This window comes from Phasianus colchicus, chromosome 2, assembly GCF_987193195.1.
Source record: "Phasianus colchicus chromosome 2, bPhaCol1.hap1.1, whole genome shotgun sequence".
In the NCBI taxonomy this organism is placed as follows: Eukaryota; Metazoa; Chordata; class Aves; order Galliformes; family Phasianidae; genus Phasianus; species Phasianus colchicus.
The window spans coordinates 7,032,501-7,054,663 of record NC_143437.1 but is presented as its reverse complement, the minus strand read 5'-3'; the positions used below and the strand labels follow the sequence as shown (position 1 = coordinate 7,054,663).

The following is a 22,163-nucleotide window of genomic DNA, read 5'->3' as shown; positions in this document are numbered from 1 at the left end:
GAGAGAAGGAAAAGGGCAGCAGGTGAGCAGCAGCACAGAAAAATATTAGGGTCAACAGGAATAAGTCGCTGGGAGTGTTTTTGTTATAGACTACAGAGGGATGAATGGTAGGGTTTGCAGAAGCCCATTGGCATAGCATTCTCACACTGAAAACAATGAAAAAAACAACCCTGAACATCTGAATGCCAGCAAACCCTGGAGAAGAAGTGAACAAGTGCTTAGCTGTTGCTAAAGTACAAAGAGAAAACAAGAACACTTTACATGCTCAGCTCAGAGGGGGGTTTTTCCCCTTAAGACATAGGATGTGTTTTTTACTGCACCAAAACTACCATTTAAGGAAAATCTTGTTTTCCTGCAGGTAAAGTGCCAGAAAGTGAAAAAATGGCAGATTCACACAGATTGATCTACCAATAAACACACAAACATTTCTTCACAGCTTGCAGATCTCATCAGAAGATGCTGAGCAAGCCCCAGTTACTGCAGATAAGCTGAACACAGGTTAAGTCTAACATGGGTAGGTTACAAAGGGAGTGAGATCCACTAATGTCACAGCACAGACAGGTATAAATTCCCTTCCCATTCCCTTTGAACTATCTGATTGGGAACGGCCCTAAATATTACAAGTATTACATTCCACCATTCAATAAAGTTGCGCCGAATAGAATTATCACCTTGAAATTACAGGGTAAAACTCCCTATACAAAAACAGATTAAAGACAAATTAGACTGTGGGCCAGGTCACTATGATTGTTAATTAGTGATAATGGAAATACAATTAGCATAATGAGTTCCAATTACTGTATATGGAGAAATATGAGCATACTGCTTTCATAAATCTTGGTTCCAGGAAAAATAAAATGCATCTGGTTTAACAAAGCATGCCCTTCTCCTTTGCAAAAAAGCTTCCTGGTAAATATCTTTTTATGAAGCTAAACCTTTCTTTTGATGGGTTGTGATTTGGAAAAAAAAAAAAAGAGAGAGAGAGAGAGAGAAAGCGACAGAATGGATTTACCCTGTCTGATAGCTAAACAGTTTTGTATTAGCTTGGCTTCTGTTTTAAGCTTCCTAGAAAATCTTACCATCTGTTTCTTCAATCCTGGGTTAAACAACAAAAGACAAAATCATTGACTATTATATCAAATGCACTTATTGTCTTTGAAATATCTCGGGGTCCCCCCCCCCTTTTCTCTTTCTCCTGATAAGCTGTGGAATTGGAAAGCCAATTATATTCACATATTTATACAATCCCAAATGGCTTTTCAAAATCTTCTGCAAAAACAAGTTGATGAAAGACAACAGCTTTGCAAACAGCAACAGCAGCATGTCTGAGGGTTACTTCGTGAGGAATTCTTTTCTTTTTTCAGAGCCAACCACCGTTTATTTCCACAGCAGTTTGACACCTGTGCTAGAGCAGGTACAGTCGGGTTGGATTGAATGTATTACTCATGGATTTAGTTTAAAAAGGGGGGATTAGAGTTGTGAATTTATAAATGCTGTGGATTGCAGAGCTAATGGAAACAAAGTTTTAGTAAAGCCCTGCATACCTGCAAGCTTGACTCCAGAAAAACAAGCAAAAAAAACTCCACAATCTGTTGTTAACCATCCTGTTATGAAGCTGCTTGCTGTTTCTAAGTGTCAAAATTTATTGTAGGCTAAACAATGGCAAGGACTGAAGAACAGAAGGAAGCCCAGCCACATGTGTTTAATTGCCCACCTGGCCGCTCTGAACCTCTGAGGTCTGTATTGAAGAACATTAAGAAGTATAAAAATGTGGTATTGGGAATGGGGAGTAGTAAGAAAAAGTGGACTGCCTGGCATCAACAGGTCACTCTTACACCTGCTAAACTGCAGGCTGAGCAGTGCTTTCACTTGTGTCATGTCAGCAGTGTGTTAATTACATGTGGTTGTAGATGAACTCTCTTCTGTCACAACAGCCATGGTACTTTGCAGCTATAGTGCAGAAGCAGAATCAATTCAGAATATATTTTGTCAGACTCATGTGGTAGTACCATGACACCATGTAGCATCAGCACAGCTTCAAAGGCTGATGAAACATACGGATTTGGTAAAACGTACAAGGGAGAAGAGACGGGAGGTAAGGAGGTGCCCTGGCTATCTGTGAACACTACAGAGCACAAAGATTTGTCCTGCTCGTGGGACTGCTGCCTGATGAGAACCTTTTTGCTTCATAAACTGAGTATGCTGTGCAGAGATGGTAAGATTCAACTTTTGTGATTTTAGCCCTCTAAAAATAAAGGAGAGAGGAAAAAAAAAAAAGAACACCGCAAAATGTCAAGATAGTGATGGCTCATATGAATGTCAGCACAATAGCATTTCTGTGCTTTCAGGTTGCTATTTTAAAGGCCTAGGAAAGTACACAGAACAAGTGAGTTAGAAGAACAGACTGACAGCTAAGAAAAGCGGACTGTGGAAGAAATAATGAGTGAACACGTCACTAAAGATTGTATCTTGACACATATGCACAATGAGGCTGAATTCAGTGTGTACAGGCAATCATAATTCTCACATTACCTCACTTTGCAATCTTAGTAAAGGCCTTTAAGGGTTGTTGCGTGCTTGGTTATATTCATCTGTGAAATGAAGATATCTCAAACAAGATCACTCCGATAGGCGCAGTATCTGAGCACAATGAGAGGCATTCTCAGTGATAACAAAGCTTACGAGATAAGTGAATGAGCCAGACAGAGAATGAAGGAGACGGAGGCACAGAGACAGAAATACCTTTCCTCTGAGCACACACAGGTGTTGGCACACAACCGGACCAGGAGCCTTGCCCATAGATGTGCCACACGACAAAGGCAATAAAAAAAAGCCTCACGGGGAGTATCTAAACAATTTTGCTTACTATGGGAAGACAATATTCTGCCCCTTTTCCCGAGCATGGCAACCCTTAGATGGAAGGGGAAGGTTCAGTGGGACAATGGACCCTGTGCCATTTGGAGCTGCCGTACAGATAGCAGAGGAGCTGTTTTGAATTTACAGCATCATCCCTCAGAGCGCAGGCATGTATTTCCACAAATGAATGATCTCAATCAGAAAACCAGTCCTGTGGCAAGGGATACATATGGCCATCACTCCCAAGAACAGCTGTCAAGCACTAGCCCTGCCCACTTCCCACTGTGCAATGTCCGTGGTTGCTCAGTCAAGCGAATGACCTTATAAGCCCAAACAGGTCCAATCCGAACTGAAAATTATCAGCAAAAACTTGTTTTCCTTAAGACTTTCAGCGTAACAGGGAGAAATAATACACTTGGACTGCAAGTGAGTCTAAATGGCTTTTGTTACAGTTCTTTTGAGTATAAAATCTCTCTGTATGGAAATAAAAAAGCTCTTTGGAAAGACGAGTGCTAGACCCTCACCCTCTCTATCCAAAGCATGCTGTTCAATTTAGCATGTGCTTCACTGAATAAATAACACTCCCAGCCATGATGCTCTCCCTCCAATATGCTTAAGTATTGATAGATTGCACTGCTCTATTTTAAGTCTGCCTGCAACTTGTGACATTTGGCCAGTGATTTGGTAAATGAACTTGGAATATTTGACCCATGCAACTGAGATTACACTTTATTTAGACCGAATGGACAAGATTCTTTGTTGTGCTCGAAAAACCTGACAGATTCAGCTAACCTTTGCAACTTGTTCCCCAGGGTATTTAGCTATGAGGAAAGTCCCACTCCTCAGTGATTACTGAATCTCAAATCCCTTCAGCATATACACATGTAACTAGGTGCTCTACTGGAACCTGTGATACAGGAATCTGGCAACTAAAGGACCTTCTCCCAGACCGCTTTCTGATTTATGTAGACCTGCCACGGAGTGACTCATGTAAGTGAAAGAAATCTGTTTAGGACTTAAAAGACATGAAACTTGACAGACATTCAAAGTTAAGTCAGATTCAGCCATTTCATGTTTTATCTTTTCCTGTGCTGTATCTCTAAAACAAGATTAGCTAACATGGTGAGGGGCCAGTGTGAGGGATAAGTGGGTACTGGATCTGGACACAGTCTCCTAGGACGGGTCTGCTACCCCTAAGCTCTGATTTGGTGCTTCAGCAATGTATTTTTCACTATGCTTTGATCTTGGCTGACATTTTTAACTTAGTAAAGTTCTCCAAGACAATCTCAAGGCTGTAAAATTACATTACTCAATGCAAGAAATACTTCTCAGCAACTATCCTGCTTAGGGCTTTTGAGATACATTTCAGTATCTCAACAGGGTAATAATCGCAGTGCTATTTGTCAAACATAAATGGAAGCCAAGACATTGACGACTTGCCCTGTCTTGCCAACTACATGAATATAGGGAGTTTGCTGAGAAAATAATCTGTCCAGCTCTTCACAATGTTCTCACTAAATATTCAGGGGACGTCCCATACCGACAGGAGGTGTCCAGTTAGTGTCAGGACGAGAGTTGCAGAAAAGTTTTGGATCGAGTCTTCAGGACAGTATTGCAGTGTTTTTTTTTTCCTTTCTCCCACAGACACGCACACATTGTCCTCCTAAGCCTACCACAACAACCAAGCAAACAATCAGAGAGAATCCTTGTTCTGTCTCTCAGACTAACAGACAGCTTTTGCTTTCTTTCCATTGAGACATCAGCAGTAGTTTTCCAGTAAACAGTACGTTTTAGCATGTTTAACCTCTCCTCGTGCAACTTAAGGTCTCCTTCAGCTTTGCACTGGAAGTGCTGAACCCTCCCAGGCTATCCAATGCAGAAGGGCTGGCTGAGAGAGAGAGGCAGCCAGAAGAGCTGTGCACAGCAGACTACAGCAGCACAATTCTCAGCTACTGAGAGTCAAGGTTTCTAGCACATCATTAACTTAGGTATAGCAATCATCAGCAATATCTTCCATTTGTAATAATCCATCTGGGCCATAAATGGTCCATAATGCGGTTGAATTAGCACCCCATTCAAAAGCCTACTTCCTGAGTTTAGTACATTATATCTCACCATTAACAGTGTTCTTCTGACTTGGTAGAGATTTTGTATTCAGTAGATCTTGGTGGTACCAGAAATAATTAAAGTGCTATAGGTATTAGTTACAATTCACAATAAGTTGGTTGGTGCATTAAAATATCACAACTGAAGTCCAAACTGACTTACACATCCTGTAGCTACACGGGAGATACGTCAAAGGAAAAGTTATTCTCACATTTCACTAGTTTCACTTACTTTATCCTCAATCCCCAAGAATTAGAAACGTGCCGAGCAGGGGGTGTCTCCTGAAACGAAACAGATAGTAAAATCAACACATATTCCAATTCCTATAAGTGCTATTTCACGTAAAAACCTCAAAAATCCTTCACATAGACCTGCTTATCAGTTTTTTAAATAGTATAATGCTATATCACTGCAGCATCTCTGTGTATATCTCTGTGTACAGACACACCCTGCTATGAAGTTCCCTTGCAAAATGAATAGAAAAGACAGGAATCCTTGAGATTTACTGGCCCTGGATATAGCTTTGAGAAGTTGCCCCACTGGTATTGCAAGGATGCTGGCATGAACAAATTAGCAACAGCAAAACAATCACTGATGAGGTCTCAGCTACAAAATAAGCATTCCATTTCTCCTCTCCCTGGTCTTTATTTATTTATTTATTTTTAATCGTTGCCTTTCCTTTGGAAGGGGATAGAAAGTGAAAAAAAAAAAAAAAATCAGCTGCAGCAGCAAGAGTGACAACATACTGACTTTCTATCCAGAGCAATTTCCCTTGGGGTGAATCTAGCACTGAACTCTATATGCACTTTTTTTTTTTTCTTTAATAATAGAGCATATTTTTTACATCACAAGTATTGTTTATGTCTGTGGAACAGCCTTTTTATGTTTTGTTTTTCTGATGTTGTGGATGAACATCAAACATCATAATGAAAGAAGCCATCCATGAGGTGCACGGCACCATAGATAGATTATGTAAATATTTTAATGATCTACCAAGCAAATAACAAATTTAAGAGAGGTACAATTATCTTTAAATCCCGCACGCTGTAATTGTTTGCTTTTAATCTTTTACATAATCTTATTAAAAATTTCGAGATGGATACATCCTCCCACTGAATCTGACAAACATCTGGTTTACAATAGAGTCATGAAATGAAATTCCATCCAGAATCACATTTGCTCTTCAGTGTGCTTTCTCCCACTATCATTCATAACACAGAACTTCTGTGTTTTGTCTGGGATATAAGACAGTGCAACGATATGTTTTTATTAAGAATAATGCACAGCTCTCTCCCTTATACAATTTAAATCTGCTATCTATGGGTAGGTATAGTCAAATATATTGATAGCCTCCCTCATGGGTTCTGCTGACACTTGGGTTTAATTGTAGTGAACTTTGAATTCCTATCTTAAGGTCAGTTATTAACTATTGATGGATTCTCCTTTTCTCCATTTAATGCTAAAGTATTCATACTAACCAAGATGAATGGGAACGCTGAAGAAATTTTTCAAAGCCACGGCTGCGCATGATACCCTTACACTCTTCCTATGTGACAAACAGAAAGCCCTTTTCTAAAGGTGGTGATTACTCATGTTCAGACTGAGAAAGAAAACACAACACAACGCTGCGCTGTTGACTCCTCGCCACTTTTTCTTCTCCCTGTATCATCTCTCCAGAAACAAAAGGTCTCCTATGCTGCCGATTAGGAGAAAATAAATAAAATTTCCTCAGGCACAACCTTGGAGACCAACCTTGAAACTGAATGGGGTCAGACTGCAGAGGAGCAGCCACAGCACTGCACAGCACCCAGCCCCGCTGACAAACAACTCTGCTCCTTTGGGTTTCCCAGAAGGAAAAAAGAGTGCCCCTCGGAGATTTATAAACACATACATAATAAATGGGAGGCTGAAGTTTAAACTGTTATGAAGCATTCTCTACTCCGCTTCCGAAGTCCTCTGTGATTTAAAGAGCTGACATTTACTGTGTGCAGGCCTATTATTCAGAATGACTGTTTGTGTATAGACAATATTTTAAAATGGCTTGCTGTAGATGAAAAATTCTTATTAAGTCAGAAAAACAGTTTAAGTAGGTAACACTCTCCCAGTTTAGACTGCTATAAGTCTTACTGACCTGCTGTAGGAAAGGCGTGGGGATGGGAGAGCCGGGCTCCCTGGGTGACATCAGGGAAGGCTATGGTCAACTTCCAGCCTTCTCTGAAATTATGAGGATTGTGGCCACAAATAAGCATTTAAACCTTCTTCTGTCACACAAGTTCTGACAAGTGCTAGATCTACAAAAATATTTGTTCCCACTGAAGCCACTGGGGCAACTCATACTGATGTCCTCTGTGGTCCTTATGGTATTTTGGCAGCAGCCAGCCAAGCAGTGCCCTGAGACCTGCCAGGTCAACATAACCCTCACTATGCCAATGGGTTTGCCACCCCAGCCTTCTCCAACCTGCTGCTTTGCAGTCCCCCTGGCAATCAAATAGGACATATCTCTGAACTATCTTCTCTGCAGAATCTGCTGCTGCAAGGCCCTGGAGTTGGACAGGAATCACTGGAAATTGCTCAAAAACAACAACAACAACAACAAACAAACAACAACAAAAAAAAACCCAGAACAACAATCTAAAACAATGCCACACAACCGGATAACCAGAATTGAAGTATACACACAGTGCTTTGATTTTACACTGTAGTAATTAAAAACCACTCCTAGCAAACCTAATAACTTGGCTTTGTACAACATACCAGTGGATCTCAATGTACCTTACAAAGCACATTGATACACACACACATGTTTCTCTTTGGTCAGCTCACTACTTGCACACCATCCACACGTGAAAGTATCTCTTTTTTCATACGCATTTTTTTCAGGTATTTTTATCAGACAGAATTTCACAGATAACAGAAACAACAAAAACAGTGATATCTGAAAGTATGCTATCGATATGACTGGATGTATTTCTCTAGTATGCAAATTCTTCTATGCAAAAGATCCCATGCATATTATTTTACTGTCACTATATTTGATCATAAAACCCAATTCAGAGACTAGTTCATACATAATATATGGATCTGGCTAAATACAGCTAGACTCACATTTTTCAAGGTGGTATATATTGATCTGGTACAAAAAATATCCTTATTGAAGCCTATCAACTAAAATCTACACTTTATGCCTTCCATGAGATTTAAGTGTAGCTTTAAATAGGAGATTTTAAAAAGGGAACTTTGAATCTGAACTTTACGTTCCGACTTCTGTGGTCTGATTTTTTAGGAGTGGCAATTACTGCCATTGTCCACTGATACCAACTGAAAGAAAAAGATACCACACTTACAGAAAAGCAGAGCAGAATGGACACAGCAAGCATGATGCACATACGTAGCATGCAAGCTAAAGGCACTTGAATGTTTTACATCAAGCAGCAGCTCTACTGCCTGTATTGCTCAGGCTTCAGACCCAACCCTTACGTGTTCTGGCCCAGTTTATCCAGCACTCTCTTGGCCAACTCCCTGGGAAGGACCATGTATTTTCATAGGCTATGGCCCATTCCACATCATCATCTTAGCTTTGAAGGCAAAAACTTTTAACAAAGTGGGCAGCTTTGCGTCCAAGAGCCTCAATGCTACAGAATAGCCTTTGATATTTAATTCCTAATGCACACATATATAGCTAAAGAGCTTGATTGCTCTTAGACACAACAGGAAGAGCTACAGGAAAAGCAACATTACAGTAAGATACCTTCTGGCAACCAATTTAATCCTCTCTTTTCTTGAATTTCTTGTACTGCAGAATAAAAGTTGCAAGGAAAACCCAAAGCTACCATTTTTACAGAGCAACTACAGAAAAATTCTAAACAAAGGAAAGAGGAAAAAAAAAATCACAGCCAAACTGTTACTCCTAATCTACTTTTCTGTGAAGGGGATGAAATGACTAATCACCAGCAGCTGATCAAGAAGCAATTTAATCTCAGCTGAGGCCTGTGAAAAGTCAGCAGAGACAAAAAGCAAAGAAAAGCAGACAAATGTTAAAAGATTTATTCTTCCATCCAAGGATTTCAGATTGGAAATGGAAAAATATTTTCTTTCTTCTCTCTATAAATCACACACTTTGATATACACTATTTTTAAATACTGCTTATGAAATATTAATACTTCAAAACAGATTTAACAGGTCTTAGGAGTTTCTACTGAATAGATAATTTATGAGAACTTCCGGCTTCTTTAGTTTTAATAAAAGTGTGGAATGGAATATAATATTATTTTTGCATCAAAAAACAGTGTATTACCCAACCATTGGCAGGCATTCCCGTAAAATACGTAGTTCTTAATCATCTGGCTTAGGCATTTTTCCTATTTGTGAAGTTTGCATCTTTTTTTTTTTTTTTTTTTTTTTTAGCCCAGTTAAGCCAGTTTTATTTAAAACACAACACTGCACATGTAATTTGGACTTTCTTATTGATCTCTTCAAAGGCATTTCTTTTTGTAAAAAGAAGAAGAATGCATATAATGTATGGTTCCTCAAGCAAAGATTCCCTTTAAGATCAGAGAAGGGAGTTTTTATTAAAAACAAAATGTTGAAGGGCAGGAAACAAGCAAGACCATCTCTGTCTTCACATCTGCCCCATTCGAGGTGTAAGGACTGCATTAAGAGAATCCTTTTTTTGCTCGGTAACTGTCCCTTCTTTCAGGCCAGCACGTTTACTTTGCAGTGCAAATTTCCTCCCAAACTCAGTCAGGTGGATTTTCCTAGCAAACTGCTTAAAGTTTTTCCCCATCCCAGATCTGATCTATCCCGATGTGCGGGGCTGCAGCGTGCAACAAAGCGAAGCCATTCACTCAAGTTATAGCACAAATTCTCGTGGTTTTTTGGGAGTTTTCTGGGAGCATTTTACACCTTTGATTTCTTTACTACTCAATTTTTGTTATTCCTTTCATTTTTCCACACGTGGATCTGATACATAATAGAGAAATCTTCCTTATGCTTTAAATATCAGTAATAACAATAAGCTAATATATTCCTAGCTCCTTCCGAGGATCTCTGAAGCCAATGGAAATAGTGCTTGTCACTCCAGGGAATGTAGGATCAGGCCTCAGCTTTTTGCAGCACTGAAAGTGAATAGCAAAGCTCCTAATGACTTCATTGGGACTTGGATTTAGCCCTGGCAGGAAACACAGCCATAAAATCATAAATTCAATAAGATGAAATTCCAAGTGAGTATATTTGGTAGAAGGTGAGGACTGGAAATGTGCAGAGAGGAAAAAGTCCAAAACCAACTGTCTACAGCTGTTAAAAAATGAGCTGGTGTCATGTTGGTAACCCTTTAAAATAATGGTCTAATCATTATTAATTCCTTCGATATTTAATGCAATAACATTAATCATGATGAACTCATTTGGTATTAATGTGAATGTCAGGCATACCACTCCACATATACGGACATCATTTGGGGATTAGTTTTTCACTATATAATTTTTTTGTATCTCTCATAAAGAGCTGAGGATGGTTGTTTTGTGACTTCAGACACAGTGCTACTTACACACAACGGTGCTTTGTGTTTCCAGAATTTGATAGCACCCACAAATGCCTGGTCTTCTCAGGTTATCAGTTCAGTATCTAGAGATGAGATGAATAAAAGCCATTGGCAAAGGCTACATGAAAATGGGATGATTTTGCTCTTAGTTGCCTTTTTCCAAATGCTACAAGTGCAACATACACAAAACCAGAGACCCACTGCTGATGGGAAGTGACATCGTAATACTGAAGCTAACTAACAGCAACAGAGGGTTTGGACCACTGGCAAATTTTCTTGGTCAAGAATAACACCAGTACAGCTTGGTGGTTTGCAATAACCAGATAAAGAAAGTCTGATGGCATCACCCAGGTGACGTTTCCAGAGAAAGGACCTTCTGGGATGCCTACTAGCAGCACTTAAGGTGTACAAAAAGCACTAGGATGATGCTTGCTTCCTTGGTAGACATGCACTAAGATAATGATATCAAATCACTGGATGTGGAAGGAATGGCTTCTCTCAGGGACATAACTGAAGCAAAAAAATGGTGTACTGAAAATCCACGTGAACAGGAAGCCGTCGCTGAACCTTCTTCATTTCCAGCTAACATATACTTTAATTCATGCCTGAATTTCTATTGTTTCGTGCTGGTTTAAGTCATACAAATGCCACGTTGCAGCCTTCTCACCCAGTCCCAATGAATATATCCCTTTGCTGCCTTTCGCTTCTTTCTGAATAGCTCGGCATGCCGTTAGTTAAAATTCATTCTTTTAAAGCACAATATCCATTTAGCTCCTATCCTCTGAACTTTATTCATTTATTATTAACACTGAAAGCCAAAGTGCATGAGAGAAGTTCAGTCCTATCGGCGTTTTGGATGAAAGTAATGTCTCGGTATATTAGCAGTACACAGCACTATCATACATAAAATGCTGCCCAGTCCTTCAACAAAGCAGCCGTATCCTGGTGCCTAATAGGATCACTTACTTCAAATGTGACACCACCTTCTTTGAAATATTTGTTTAGATTTCATAAACATATGAAGCTTCTCAAACTCAAACAAAACCTCCAGCCTCCAGTCCAAGCTCTGATTCTAAAGAGCTTTCCGTTCAATAAATCAGAGTCTGAATCCAGCATTTTTTTTTCTTCTCTGGCTTGCTTTTTTTTTTTTTTTGGATAAAAATAAATGTCATCTGGTTTTGACTGCAGATAATGAATCATATTAAGAATTTTAAAAGCACTATTCTCTTTTTTGAGACCTAATTTCAGACCTATTAACACTTTAATATGAAACAGAAGCCCATCATTTCATTAGAAAAAGAATAAGGTCCCTCTTGTACCATATGTTGTTTCTTCCTTTATAAAAAATCCTTTTGAAATCCTAGATTGGGCTGCATCACAGCAGAATGTAGATCTGGCACAAAGACAATGCATAGGTGAGCAGGCGTTGCATCAGAGAGATTAAATATTTCAAGCAATATTACAGGTTTCCAGCAAACTCTCCTTCACATTCCTTACTAAAATAAATGATCCAGCTTAAAAATAAGGTACCATTGCAACACAAAAAACCCCTCCTGGTGGGGGCGACCGAAAGCACGTGAAATGCTCACATGTCCTCTCTACAAACTTGACTACGATTGCCACAAGGACAAACAGCTGCTTCTTCACAAGAGCTTTTTGGCACGTTGTGTATTTATGAAATAAGTGAAAGAAAATCATAGCTGCTCCTTTTCAATATTTACATTTTAAAAACGAGAATGCCTTTAAAACACACAGAACGTGAATGCAAGAGCTGGTGTGATAGCAGAGAACCTTATTGCACATAATTAACAGACACATAATGTCTGGTTACTAGTAATTTCCTTCTAGCTGAGTAAGGAAATAATTTAATCATGTTGATCAAATGAATCCCATGAGCCCAGCGTAACATTATGCTTTTTTTTTTTTTTTCCCCCTCTCTAAATCTGCATTAGCTGATAAGAGTCTAGTTGGTGAAATCACAGAACCCAACCTTGTTTAGGTATCCTTAATAATACCTAAAATATGGGTATGATTTTAGTAATTGGTTTCATCGAGCATTTCAGTGGAATAGTTTCTAATTGCTAGTGCTGACTGCAAAGGAAAAGAGCAGGGAGAAGGAAGAAAGAAATAACTTGGCATCTTCACTATTCAGAACAGAAGCAAAATGTTTTTTGAAATTGCACAGCCCCTGTTTTTCCCTGTTACAGCGAGGAAGGTACTTCTACAAAGACCAGCCAAAACGGTTATACCCTTTAAATACTCGGGTGTTGAAGAGCTAACAGTAAATTACAACTACTCTCCACCTGTCAACCCCAAAAATGTATCCAAGCGCACCTCAGAAATAGGTAGAATTTCCTTTTTTTTCCCCCTCTCACTGTCATTTTATTTCATAACACATCATTTGCCTTGTCATTCCAGGGTTTCGCAGCAAAGCCTTTTGTGGGATTCTGCTATTGTTCTCTTTGAACTACTTAGAAAAAGCACTGAACTACCTTCTGTGCTATCTCAGGTAGTTTCCTATAATGAGGTGATATAATTTAACACTTACCATAATACATTTTATCCACCTATTGTTTGCTAAATAATTCCTGCAATAACACTTTTATTCTTTCCATAATTCTTTAGGGTAATGCTGGAGGAATAATATTTTTACAGTGGTGATTGATGTAGGATTCTCCAGCGTGAATAGACCCCATGAACACAGGTTATTGATAAGCATAAAAAAAGCTGTATGAAAAGAATATCAGGGATCAAAGGGTTAATACCATTTTATGAGGTTGTAAAAATCTACCTCAAGAATCTTGTGTTAGCAATATTCTTTGTGTAAGATGTATGTTATTAAAACAAGTAGCAGCATCTGAATTAAAGTGACAGTATGATGGATGACTAGTGAAGTGGAATCAGAGTCGTTTGCAGCATTTTGGGCTAGATGTGGGAATTCTGCCTCAGAGGTAGGGAGCTTGGCAGACACATTGATTCCAGGCTGACGCATGTTCATAAATATGCCCCTAGAGAGGTGTGGCCTAGCAGAATTTACAAAATTATGTTCATGAATTATTTAACATTTATTTATGGATGCTATATTTAAACAGCATTTGCAAAGGCGAATGGACCGTAGCATACATAGTGATCTTTAGATAATGCAAATTCTGCACAAGACAGAGACGGTTTGCATACTTCACGGAGAGGCTAAGTCCATCAGAACTAAGTAAGTGATATGTCAGTGTTGTGGCATTATACCCTGCTGCCTGCTGCTCCCCAGGGAGACCGAAGATTCCTGGAAATACCTGACAGGTTGGCAGTTACGACCTCTGCAAAAGAGAGCTCCTCTGACAGAGCTGCTACAGCAGTGAGGGAGACTCCTCCTTTAAAGAAAGGCTCCAGAATTGCTCCTGCAGCCATCATGCCTGAGGTCCTGCTCACAAAACGGGCTGCGAGCAAACCAAAATTCCAGCCCACGCATTCAGCTGCCTCATGGCTCTACTGCTCTTAGTATCAGACCCTATTCTTACCGTAATGCCAGAGGTGCAAAATAAAGCCCTTCTGAGCACAAAACTCAAAAGTGAACCTGCACAGGAAAATCCCAGCCTCATTCTGTTGCGCATGTATTTAATTCACAACCCGTTATTATGCGATTGAGGTCTTTCTCAATGAATACCACAGATTTCTCTCTGCTAGATCCGCACAAACAACTCAACGCACCTGGAGAGCACAAGACGAATCCATACTGCGCAGTGAAATGCAGCCATAGCAAATATGAAAGAGAAATCTTTGAAATGAAACAGAATCCCAAGGTAAAAGCCGTGCATCTTGTTCTGGAAGGGATTACGCCTGAAAGAAAGGAGATCTTTCATTTAGCATAACACTGATAGTTTACAGTTTACCCTCTATTTACACTACGTTATATTCTATAGTTACATTCTCCCACTGTGTGATTTCTTGATCTTCAAAAGATGTAATTTTTACATTTAATTCTCACTGTAGAAGATATAAACAATACTGTCATGTGGAAAATCTGCTTTTTTGTTTGTTTGTTTGTTTGTTTTCTTATCCCAAGCAGTTGATTTACAAAGCTAGGTTCCTGCAGAAAGCAAGGAGAGAGACACACCAAACACTTTCAGGAGGCATGAACCAGAGATGAACCAGGCAATGAAATGGTGCCTTTTGTCCTGAAGAGGCACTTCTTATGTGATGGTATGTATCAAAGATGAATGAACAAAGCAAGCATCCTCCTTCCTGCACCCTCACAGAGAAGTATGTAGTCTCTCTGATGCTTTCATATCCTGTCAACACAGAACATAAAGCTCAGGTGACATGGAAAGAAAAACTCTTCGTGGACACAACAACTTTTGTCCCACCAGTAGAAGCTATCTTGCTGTGTCTCTCCTCAGTACCTTGCAATCTCTAAAGCATATAGCTTTCTAACCCTCATATAGGAGGCTGGAGCATCATTATCTCATATTTTGTAGATGAGAACAGGGGTGGAGTGAAATTACACAAGAAATTATATTTAGCCTCTGAGAGAGAGAGTGAAGACAGTTCCTCATGGCATCTATCTCCCCAACCCCTTATTTTCCTGACTATCTGCTTAATTGCAGGGGTCTTAGGCCTGGTGCTCTGAAAAATAAAATGCCTAGGTGCTCTTCTAGGGTTGAATTCAAGCATGTTTCCAGTGCCTGTGCTCTGACCCATCCCACCTCCCAAAACAATAACAACAAAACCAAAACAAACAGAAGGGTCCAAGAAGCTAATTCAAACGCCCACATGTCCTGCTTTAGAGTCATATGTTCACATCTTAAATTCAAGATTTGCTGCACACAAATTATAGATAAGGGATGAAAAGATGTTTGGGAGATCATCCTGAACAAGGGCTCCCTTGAAGAGAGATACTCTTTATCCAACCCTTCCATAAAAATTATCTCAGCCTGAAATTCCTCAGCCTTCTGAAGTCCTTAGCAGTCCATATTCTCAGGCTGTGCTCTTCAACTTAATTTTATTTACTCCACTTTTAATTTCTTTTTTCTTATGTCAAGGGCACACAGTGAGCAAAAGATTCCCCTTTCTCTGCATAGCTTCCCTTTATAGATCTGATGCTTGTGGACCATGCTCCCTAACACTTCCAGTCTGTCCTTGAGGCCACATTCAGCAAACCTCTGATCAGCCTCCTTGCTCCCTTTATAACCTCACCTCTGGGGCACAGCTTTCACCTCACTGCATCCAACAGAGAGCATACCAGTACAGATGAAGTCTCATCAATGCTTCATAAAATAGATTAATGTTCTTTGCCATCTCAGATGCATGACATCTTCCCCGTCCTCAATGTATTTGCTTTTTCCTCCCAAAGTTTGTTCAGCTTCCCATCTGCTGAAGTCCTTTCAGATTCTTTCCTGTAAAAAAGGAATTCCCTGGCTTGTATTTGCCAAAATATTCAATTCCACCTATGATCAGATCTTGGCATTTGGTCTCACTAAGTGCACCCTTTCCCCTTCAAGCCATTCCTACCATTTGCAAAGACAATTTTGAATTCTAATCTCATCCAGCAACCTGCCTGCAGATTTGCCCAGTTTGGTATCATTTACAAATTTAGTAAGTTTAATATATGTTTCACTATCCAAATCCTTAAAGCATCCTGGAAAGAACTCGGTACATCCTTCCAGGCTGACAATGAGTAGTTATTTTTTTAACTTTCTCTGCATCCACGTGAAAGTTTCCTCTAAAATGGATTACTTATTGGAATATTTCACAATATATACATTTTTAAATCTCTCTTAAATTTTGGGATAAAGGTTGACTAAAAATTGGCTTGGCTGAGTTAATGGGCATCCAGCACATCTTTTCCCAGAAGAAATGGAAGAATAAGAAAAAACAAGAAGAAAATCAGCATCATATTCAGTACAGTACTACCTTATGCTTTTGTTTCACATCCAGCACAGATGAAATCCATGTGTCTCAGATCTATGGTTTCAAGTTATGGCAGAGATAGTCTGCCCTTTGATGCTTTGAAACTTCATGTTTCTCTGCAGAAGGGAATCCCTTCCTTTCACTCAATCATCCCTAGCATCACCTTTCACTTATTTCTAGTGGAATCAAAGAAAAGAAGCAACACTCATGACCACTCATGGTCCTTAAAGAGGGAGCTGCAGCCCCACCACCAGCTGCCTCTGAGTCTCGCAAGCAAACAGAATCTAAGCCTCTACCAGAGTCTTTCAGCCATGCCTCCTCCTGCCTGGAGATGAATGTTTTTCAGTGGGCACGACCTCACCTTCTTTCATTGGGAAGAGCAAGTTGGCAAACTACCCATCCAAAAAACCTCAATATGAAGTAGGGAAACATTTGTCTCCTGAAGGGAATGTTTCAGACGACACTTTTCTCTGCTGCATAAGAAACATATGTTTCTATTGAGGATTACACCACAATTTTCTCCAATTACCTTACTTTGGGAATTGATGCATCAAATGTGAAAAACTTTCCCAACAGAGACTTTGGAAACTGTACAGTTTTTCTTTGTGTTCCATTAAGGTTTCATTTTAACACTGTGCAATTTTTCAGCTGCCAAAGGTGGTGTTAAGACAAAAACAAAACCAAACAAACAATGTTCTGCATGTAACTTGCCTGTGTCAACACAAAGGATTCATCAGCCATAATCTTGTTATTCAGACTAATTGTGCAGTATCAAGCAGCACTCTTGGCAGCAAACCCAAGCTTAACATTTGGGCTTGGGTTTCTAGCTTTCGAGTCTCGCTTAAAATATATTAACTTATGATTTTGTTTCTTTTTAAGCAAGACAAACTGCTCACTCCGTTCTCTACGTACACTTCTTTAATTAAGTACAGTATTCTCCAGTTCCCCGATGACCTTCTTACAGCAGGCAGCTCCAAATCTCAACTTTCCCAAAGTTTAGGGATGCCTCAATGTGATCAGCCCAAGCTTAGTTCTCTGACTGAAAGTTATTAGAGGTAATCTATTTTGATTTTCCAGCATATTTTTCCTCTGCTGCATCTCCTATTCATCTGGAAGCAACTCCTGTTTCCCTTCTAATTGATGAGGTGAACTGGTATGAATGAGCTTATGATTTCTTCTCTTTGCTTGAGTGGCAGAAAAGTAAATGGAAAAATTGTCTCTGAAGTTTAAATGAAAGATTTGGCTTTTGCAATAGTGAAATTACTGGCGCTCACTAGATTTCTCTTAAATGTTTCATGCCAAGGAAATAAACCATGAATGACGGGGGTAGGAGAATTTCTGTTATCAGATAAATCATCACTAACGCAAGTTCTCTGATTTTTTTTCCTCAGCAAAGTTTGAATTTTCCGTTCTTTTCACTTGTAGTTTCCTGACAAGAAGTGTCTCTGAGCTTGAATACCCAGACCTGATGTGAGAGCAGCATTTCAAATACTTCTCCCCTTCTTTAAGATCTCTGTCTTTCTGAAATGGTCGGAGTGCTTCCTCCAGTTTCCAAGGATTTAGAGTCCATTGAGTGTGGTCTCTGGTAGATTAGAAATGCTACTCCACGAACTCAGAGAGATTATCTGAACTTTTAAACATGACATGTACAGATGTAAATGTTTAAACACGAAACTCTGATTTAATCTTTTTAGGTTTTGTGTTTGTTTGTTTTGTTTTGTTTTGTTTATTTATTTATTTACTGCAAGTATTTGGTACATTCCTCTAATGTTTTTACATTTGAAAGAAAGTGGCGAATTTCCAGTAAAATAAATCCAGCAGAATTAAAGCAAGAATCTGCCCTGCCTAATTACAGCAAGGAAGGAAGGAAGGAAGGAAGGAAGGAAGGAAGGAAGGAAGGAAGGAAGGGAGGGAGGGAGGGAGGGAGGGAGGGAGGGAGGGAGGGAGGGAGGGAGGGAAGGAAGGAAGGAAGGAAGGAAGGAAGGAAGGAAGGAAGGAAGGAAGGAAGGAAGGAAGGAAAGAAGGAAGGAAGGAAGGAAGGAAGGAAGGAAGGGAGGGAGGGAGGGAGGGAGGGAGGGAGGGAGGGAGGGAGGGAGGGAAGGAAGGAAGGAAGGAAGGAAGGAAGGAAGGAAGGAAGGAAGGAAGGAAGGGAGGGAGGGAGGGAGGGAGGGAGGGAGGGAGGGAGGGAGGGAAGGAAGGAAGGAAGGAAGGAAGGAAGGAAGGAAGGAAGGAAGGAAGGAAGGAAGGAAGGAAGGAAGGAAGGAAGGAAGGAAGGAAGGAAGGAAGGAAGGAAGGAAGGAAGGGAGGGAGGGAGGGAGGGAGGGAAGGAAGGAGGGAGGGAAGGAAGGGAGGGAGGGAGGGAGGGAAGGAAGGAGGGAAGGAAGGAGGGAAGGAAGGAGGGAGGGAGGGAAGGAAGGGAGGGAGGGAAGGGAGGGAGGGAGGGAGGGAGGGAGGGAGGGAAGGCAGGGAGGAAGGGAGGGAGGGAAGGGAGGGAGGGAGGGAGGGAGGGAGGGAGGAAGGACGGAAGGAAGGAAGGAAAGAAGGAAGGAAGGATCAACCCAACCCTCTAACATGCTAAGAAGGGATGAATTGGTGACAATTTAAACCATGCAGTATTCAGGAATACCCAATTATTAATAGTGAATATAAGACCTGACATCTCAACTCCAGAGATATGGAGGTGCTGTGTAACCTATCAGACAAATCTGTATTTCTTACTAATACGCATCGCACCTTTGCAGGCTGTAGAGATAAATCAGATCACACGTGCTGCTTTAGCCCTGTGTAACTTTTGCACTTTTTTGATGTAACTCCAGGCTTTAGAAAGCAAGGTCACTGAGTCCAACCACTTCCCTCACTGGAAGCCCAGGAAAAATGCAATGTCCTTGCAAAGTGCACTCAGATTCACCTTTAGGATGCTACGATTTGACATTCAGATTCAGTTTCGACAATACAAGGACTTCTGCTCAGGAGACTGAAGACAGTAGGCACACACATGCATTGAAACGTTCACAGTCCTTTTTCACTATAGTGGAATTTTCAATGCCAGCTTCCTTTGTAACACAGAAGAGTTCGATAAACACACACAAAAAAATGGGTCACAAAGAAACTGGGTTGCAAAGATAACTGCATTTAAGGCTCTGAAGCCTCTGGAGAGATACAGAAAGAAGAGAAACCATTCTTCTCTGTAATTTCACTTTTTTTTTTTTTTTTTTTTTAAACCCAGAAAGACTGAGCTGCTAGATGTTGCAGCCGAGGGGTATTGTGAACTACAGCATGCATTAGAGATACAAACTAAAGCTCATTATAAGTGACACAGGAGTACTGCAAGTAATAGAAATATCCTGGTTGAATTCCAGGGTATTTGGACCAGGTGTTACGAAAGAAATCCCAGCCTCAGCGTCGTCAGTGGCAAAACACCTTTCAACATTACAGAATCCATGAACTCACCAAATACGTGTTATTTTTTCACTTTCCTTCTCTCGGCCTGCTTCATTTATCACTTTATTTATTCTATTGGATTTATTGTCCTCTGACCCTTCGCTGTACTTGGAGTCACAGTTTCTCCTAAACAGTATCCAAGCTCAATAATGGTCAAGACTGAGGTGAACTTTTGAACTCACAGGGGTCGAACAGGTTCAAAATTAAACAGGAACAAAAAAAAAAAACAGTTCAGTTCAAGTTATTATCTTCCTGCATTCCCCTTCTGATTTTATTCCCTAGGCGATTAAATGCGCAGATTTAACCACGTGCAAAAACATTTACCAGCACAAGCCTGGTGCTGTAATCTGTAAGCATGAATGCAATTGGTGTCGGCATTAAGTTTGATATTTGATTTTGATATCAGAGAACAAAACAAGAAGAACAAAAAAGCCTGGCCAAATTTGAGTCTTTTGGATCTTTGCAACTAATGCAGGCAGCTGCTGTAGAGCCGTAAAATACTGATTTACTGTTGCAAAACAAGCACAGCTCTGGCAGAGAGGCAAGTCCTCATGTAGGCTTATCTCTTTGACAGCAAACTGCAGAAGCAGATTGAAAGGGAAGACTGAAAAGGAGAAGCCACAGGGAAAAAGAGGTCTTTGTGAGTTCCAAGGACACCTTGTTGGCCAAACCCCTGTGCTCCTCAAGATGAGTCCTAGATACTGATGGACAAATTCCACGGAGGAATTTTGGTGCTCTGTTTGTTATTAACATTGGTTCGAGTCCAGTTAATTCCAGCCCCCACTCCGAGGAATGGAAGTGGAGAGGGAGGTGCTGTTGTCTTCTCCTGGTAGCAGATGACAGGTGATGACTGAAGAGCACGGAGCTGTGCCAGGGAAGATTTCAGGCTGGACATGAGGAAGAATTTGTTTCCCATCAGGGTGGTCAAACAGCAGAACAGGAATCCTATCGAGGTGCCTGAGGTACCTGCCGGTGCTCATGAGATGTTCTCAGTACTAACCTTTACTTTTGATTAGCCCTAAAGGGGACAGTCAGGTGGACTCAATGATGTTTGAAGGTCCCTTCCAACTGAACTGCTCTGTTTAACAGCACTCTCTCTATTTGTGAATCTCCTAACTTGTGCTGCCTGGAGGAGAAGAAGCAAGGCATTTCTTCTTTCAGTTGAAATAGTCTCTATCCTTGAAAACCTGATAACACTTTGCATTAAGGATATCAGATACCCTTCTGTTATCCACCAGCACCTCAGATCTTTGTCAATCTTGATTTACCATCTCTCTCATCCCTCTGACATTTACAGTGATGCTCAGTGATGAATTTGGCCCAGCTTCTCTGCAATCCTCATAATGAACATCAATTTTTAAGCTCACCTTGTTGGCTGACAGTGACACTAATATCACTCCAACTTTTGTCATTGACTTCATCAGTTAAAACGTATGGTCTGAGAAGAGCCCTTTTGCTTAAAAGAAGAAAAAGAAAAGGAATTTCAGTGGTCCTGCTAGTGCAAAGAAACAACACGCAGGCCTTACCAGCAGGGTAATGATAATGACTATGGTGAATTTAAAGGTAAAAGAATGGGATGGTTCTGCAGGCAAACTGGGACACTGAGGCTGCAGATCTGAAGCCTTGCATAACCTCACCCAAGGTGCAAATTTTGCTGTCATCTATAAATCAAGCAGTTTATGAGGCTGCAATATTTACACTCTAATTAAAAAATCATAAAGCCAGATCCCTTCAGTTTGTAAAAAGAAGAACTCTGGATCTGCTACTGAAACGTAGTGTTAATCAGTAACTCCTAATGATCTGCTCCACAGCCTTAAAGGTTACATGCTTATTCAGTTTAACATAACAAATAAGATAACGAGAGAAAGTGGGAGAAATAAAGGGAACATGTTACAGCAAACACAGGGCTTTGCTATTACCAGGACCTGACCCCTCCAATACATGTCACAGTTTGTTTTCTCATTTCCAAAAGGCAAAGACTTATAATGTAAAGCTTTGATAACACACTAAATACAGAATGATCCTGAGATGTTTTCTGCAGTGTAACCCTGCAGAAGCCAAATATAGCCCCAGAGAAACACCTGCTTTTACCTCTATATGGTCAGAGCTCCAGTTCCCTACACATTAATGAAAAATGAGCCTTAAGAGCTGGTGTTTCCATGTGAGTTTCTCTGAATTCATTAGGGAAACAGCTAATTTCTGAATCTGCCATTTTCTGCTTAGGCAGCCAAAAAAAGGCTCTCTAGCAAAGGGTGGAGAAACCTAAGCGCCGTACTACACCAAAAATACAAATTACAACACAACACGTCGGCTGCAATT

General features: G+C 40.3%; 1 protein-coding gene across 22 annotated transcripts in view; it reads right to left on the bottom strand.

The window, feature by feature from the left end:
* LOC116232872 (uncharacterized) overlaps positions 1 to 22,163 on the bottom strand; it is a 324,054-nt gene that overhangs the window by 124,537 nt on the left and 177,354 nt on the right. For 11 of the 22 annotated variants that reach the window (XR_016463863.1, XR_016463860.1, XR_016463864.1 and 8 more), the window contains 3 exons: positions 15,736 to 15,889; positions 14,205 to 14,333; positions 5,194 to 5,243 (listed from right to left, as the gene is read on the bottom strand). Coding sequence is in view for 2 of the 22 variants with exons in the window: in XM_090134657.1 (XP_089990783.1) it covers positions 5,201 to 5,243; positions 14,205 to 14,333 (172 nt within the window). In the remaining 20 variants the exon portion in view is untranslated. Of the gene's footprint in view, positions 1 to 4,255; positions 4,526 to 5,193; positions 5,244 to 10,508; positions 10,586 to 14,204; positions 14,334 to 14,735; positions 14,786 to 15,735; positions 15,890 to 22,163 lie in introns of those variants that run through there. The other 11 variants (XR_016463853.1, XR_016463861.1, XR_016463851.1 and 8 more) reach the window with 5 other exon arrangements.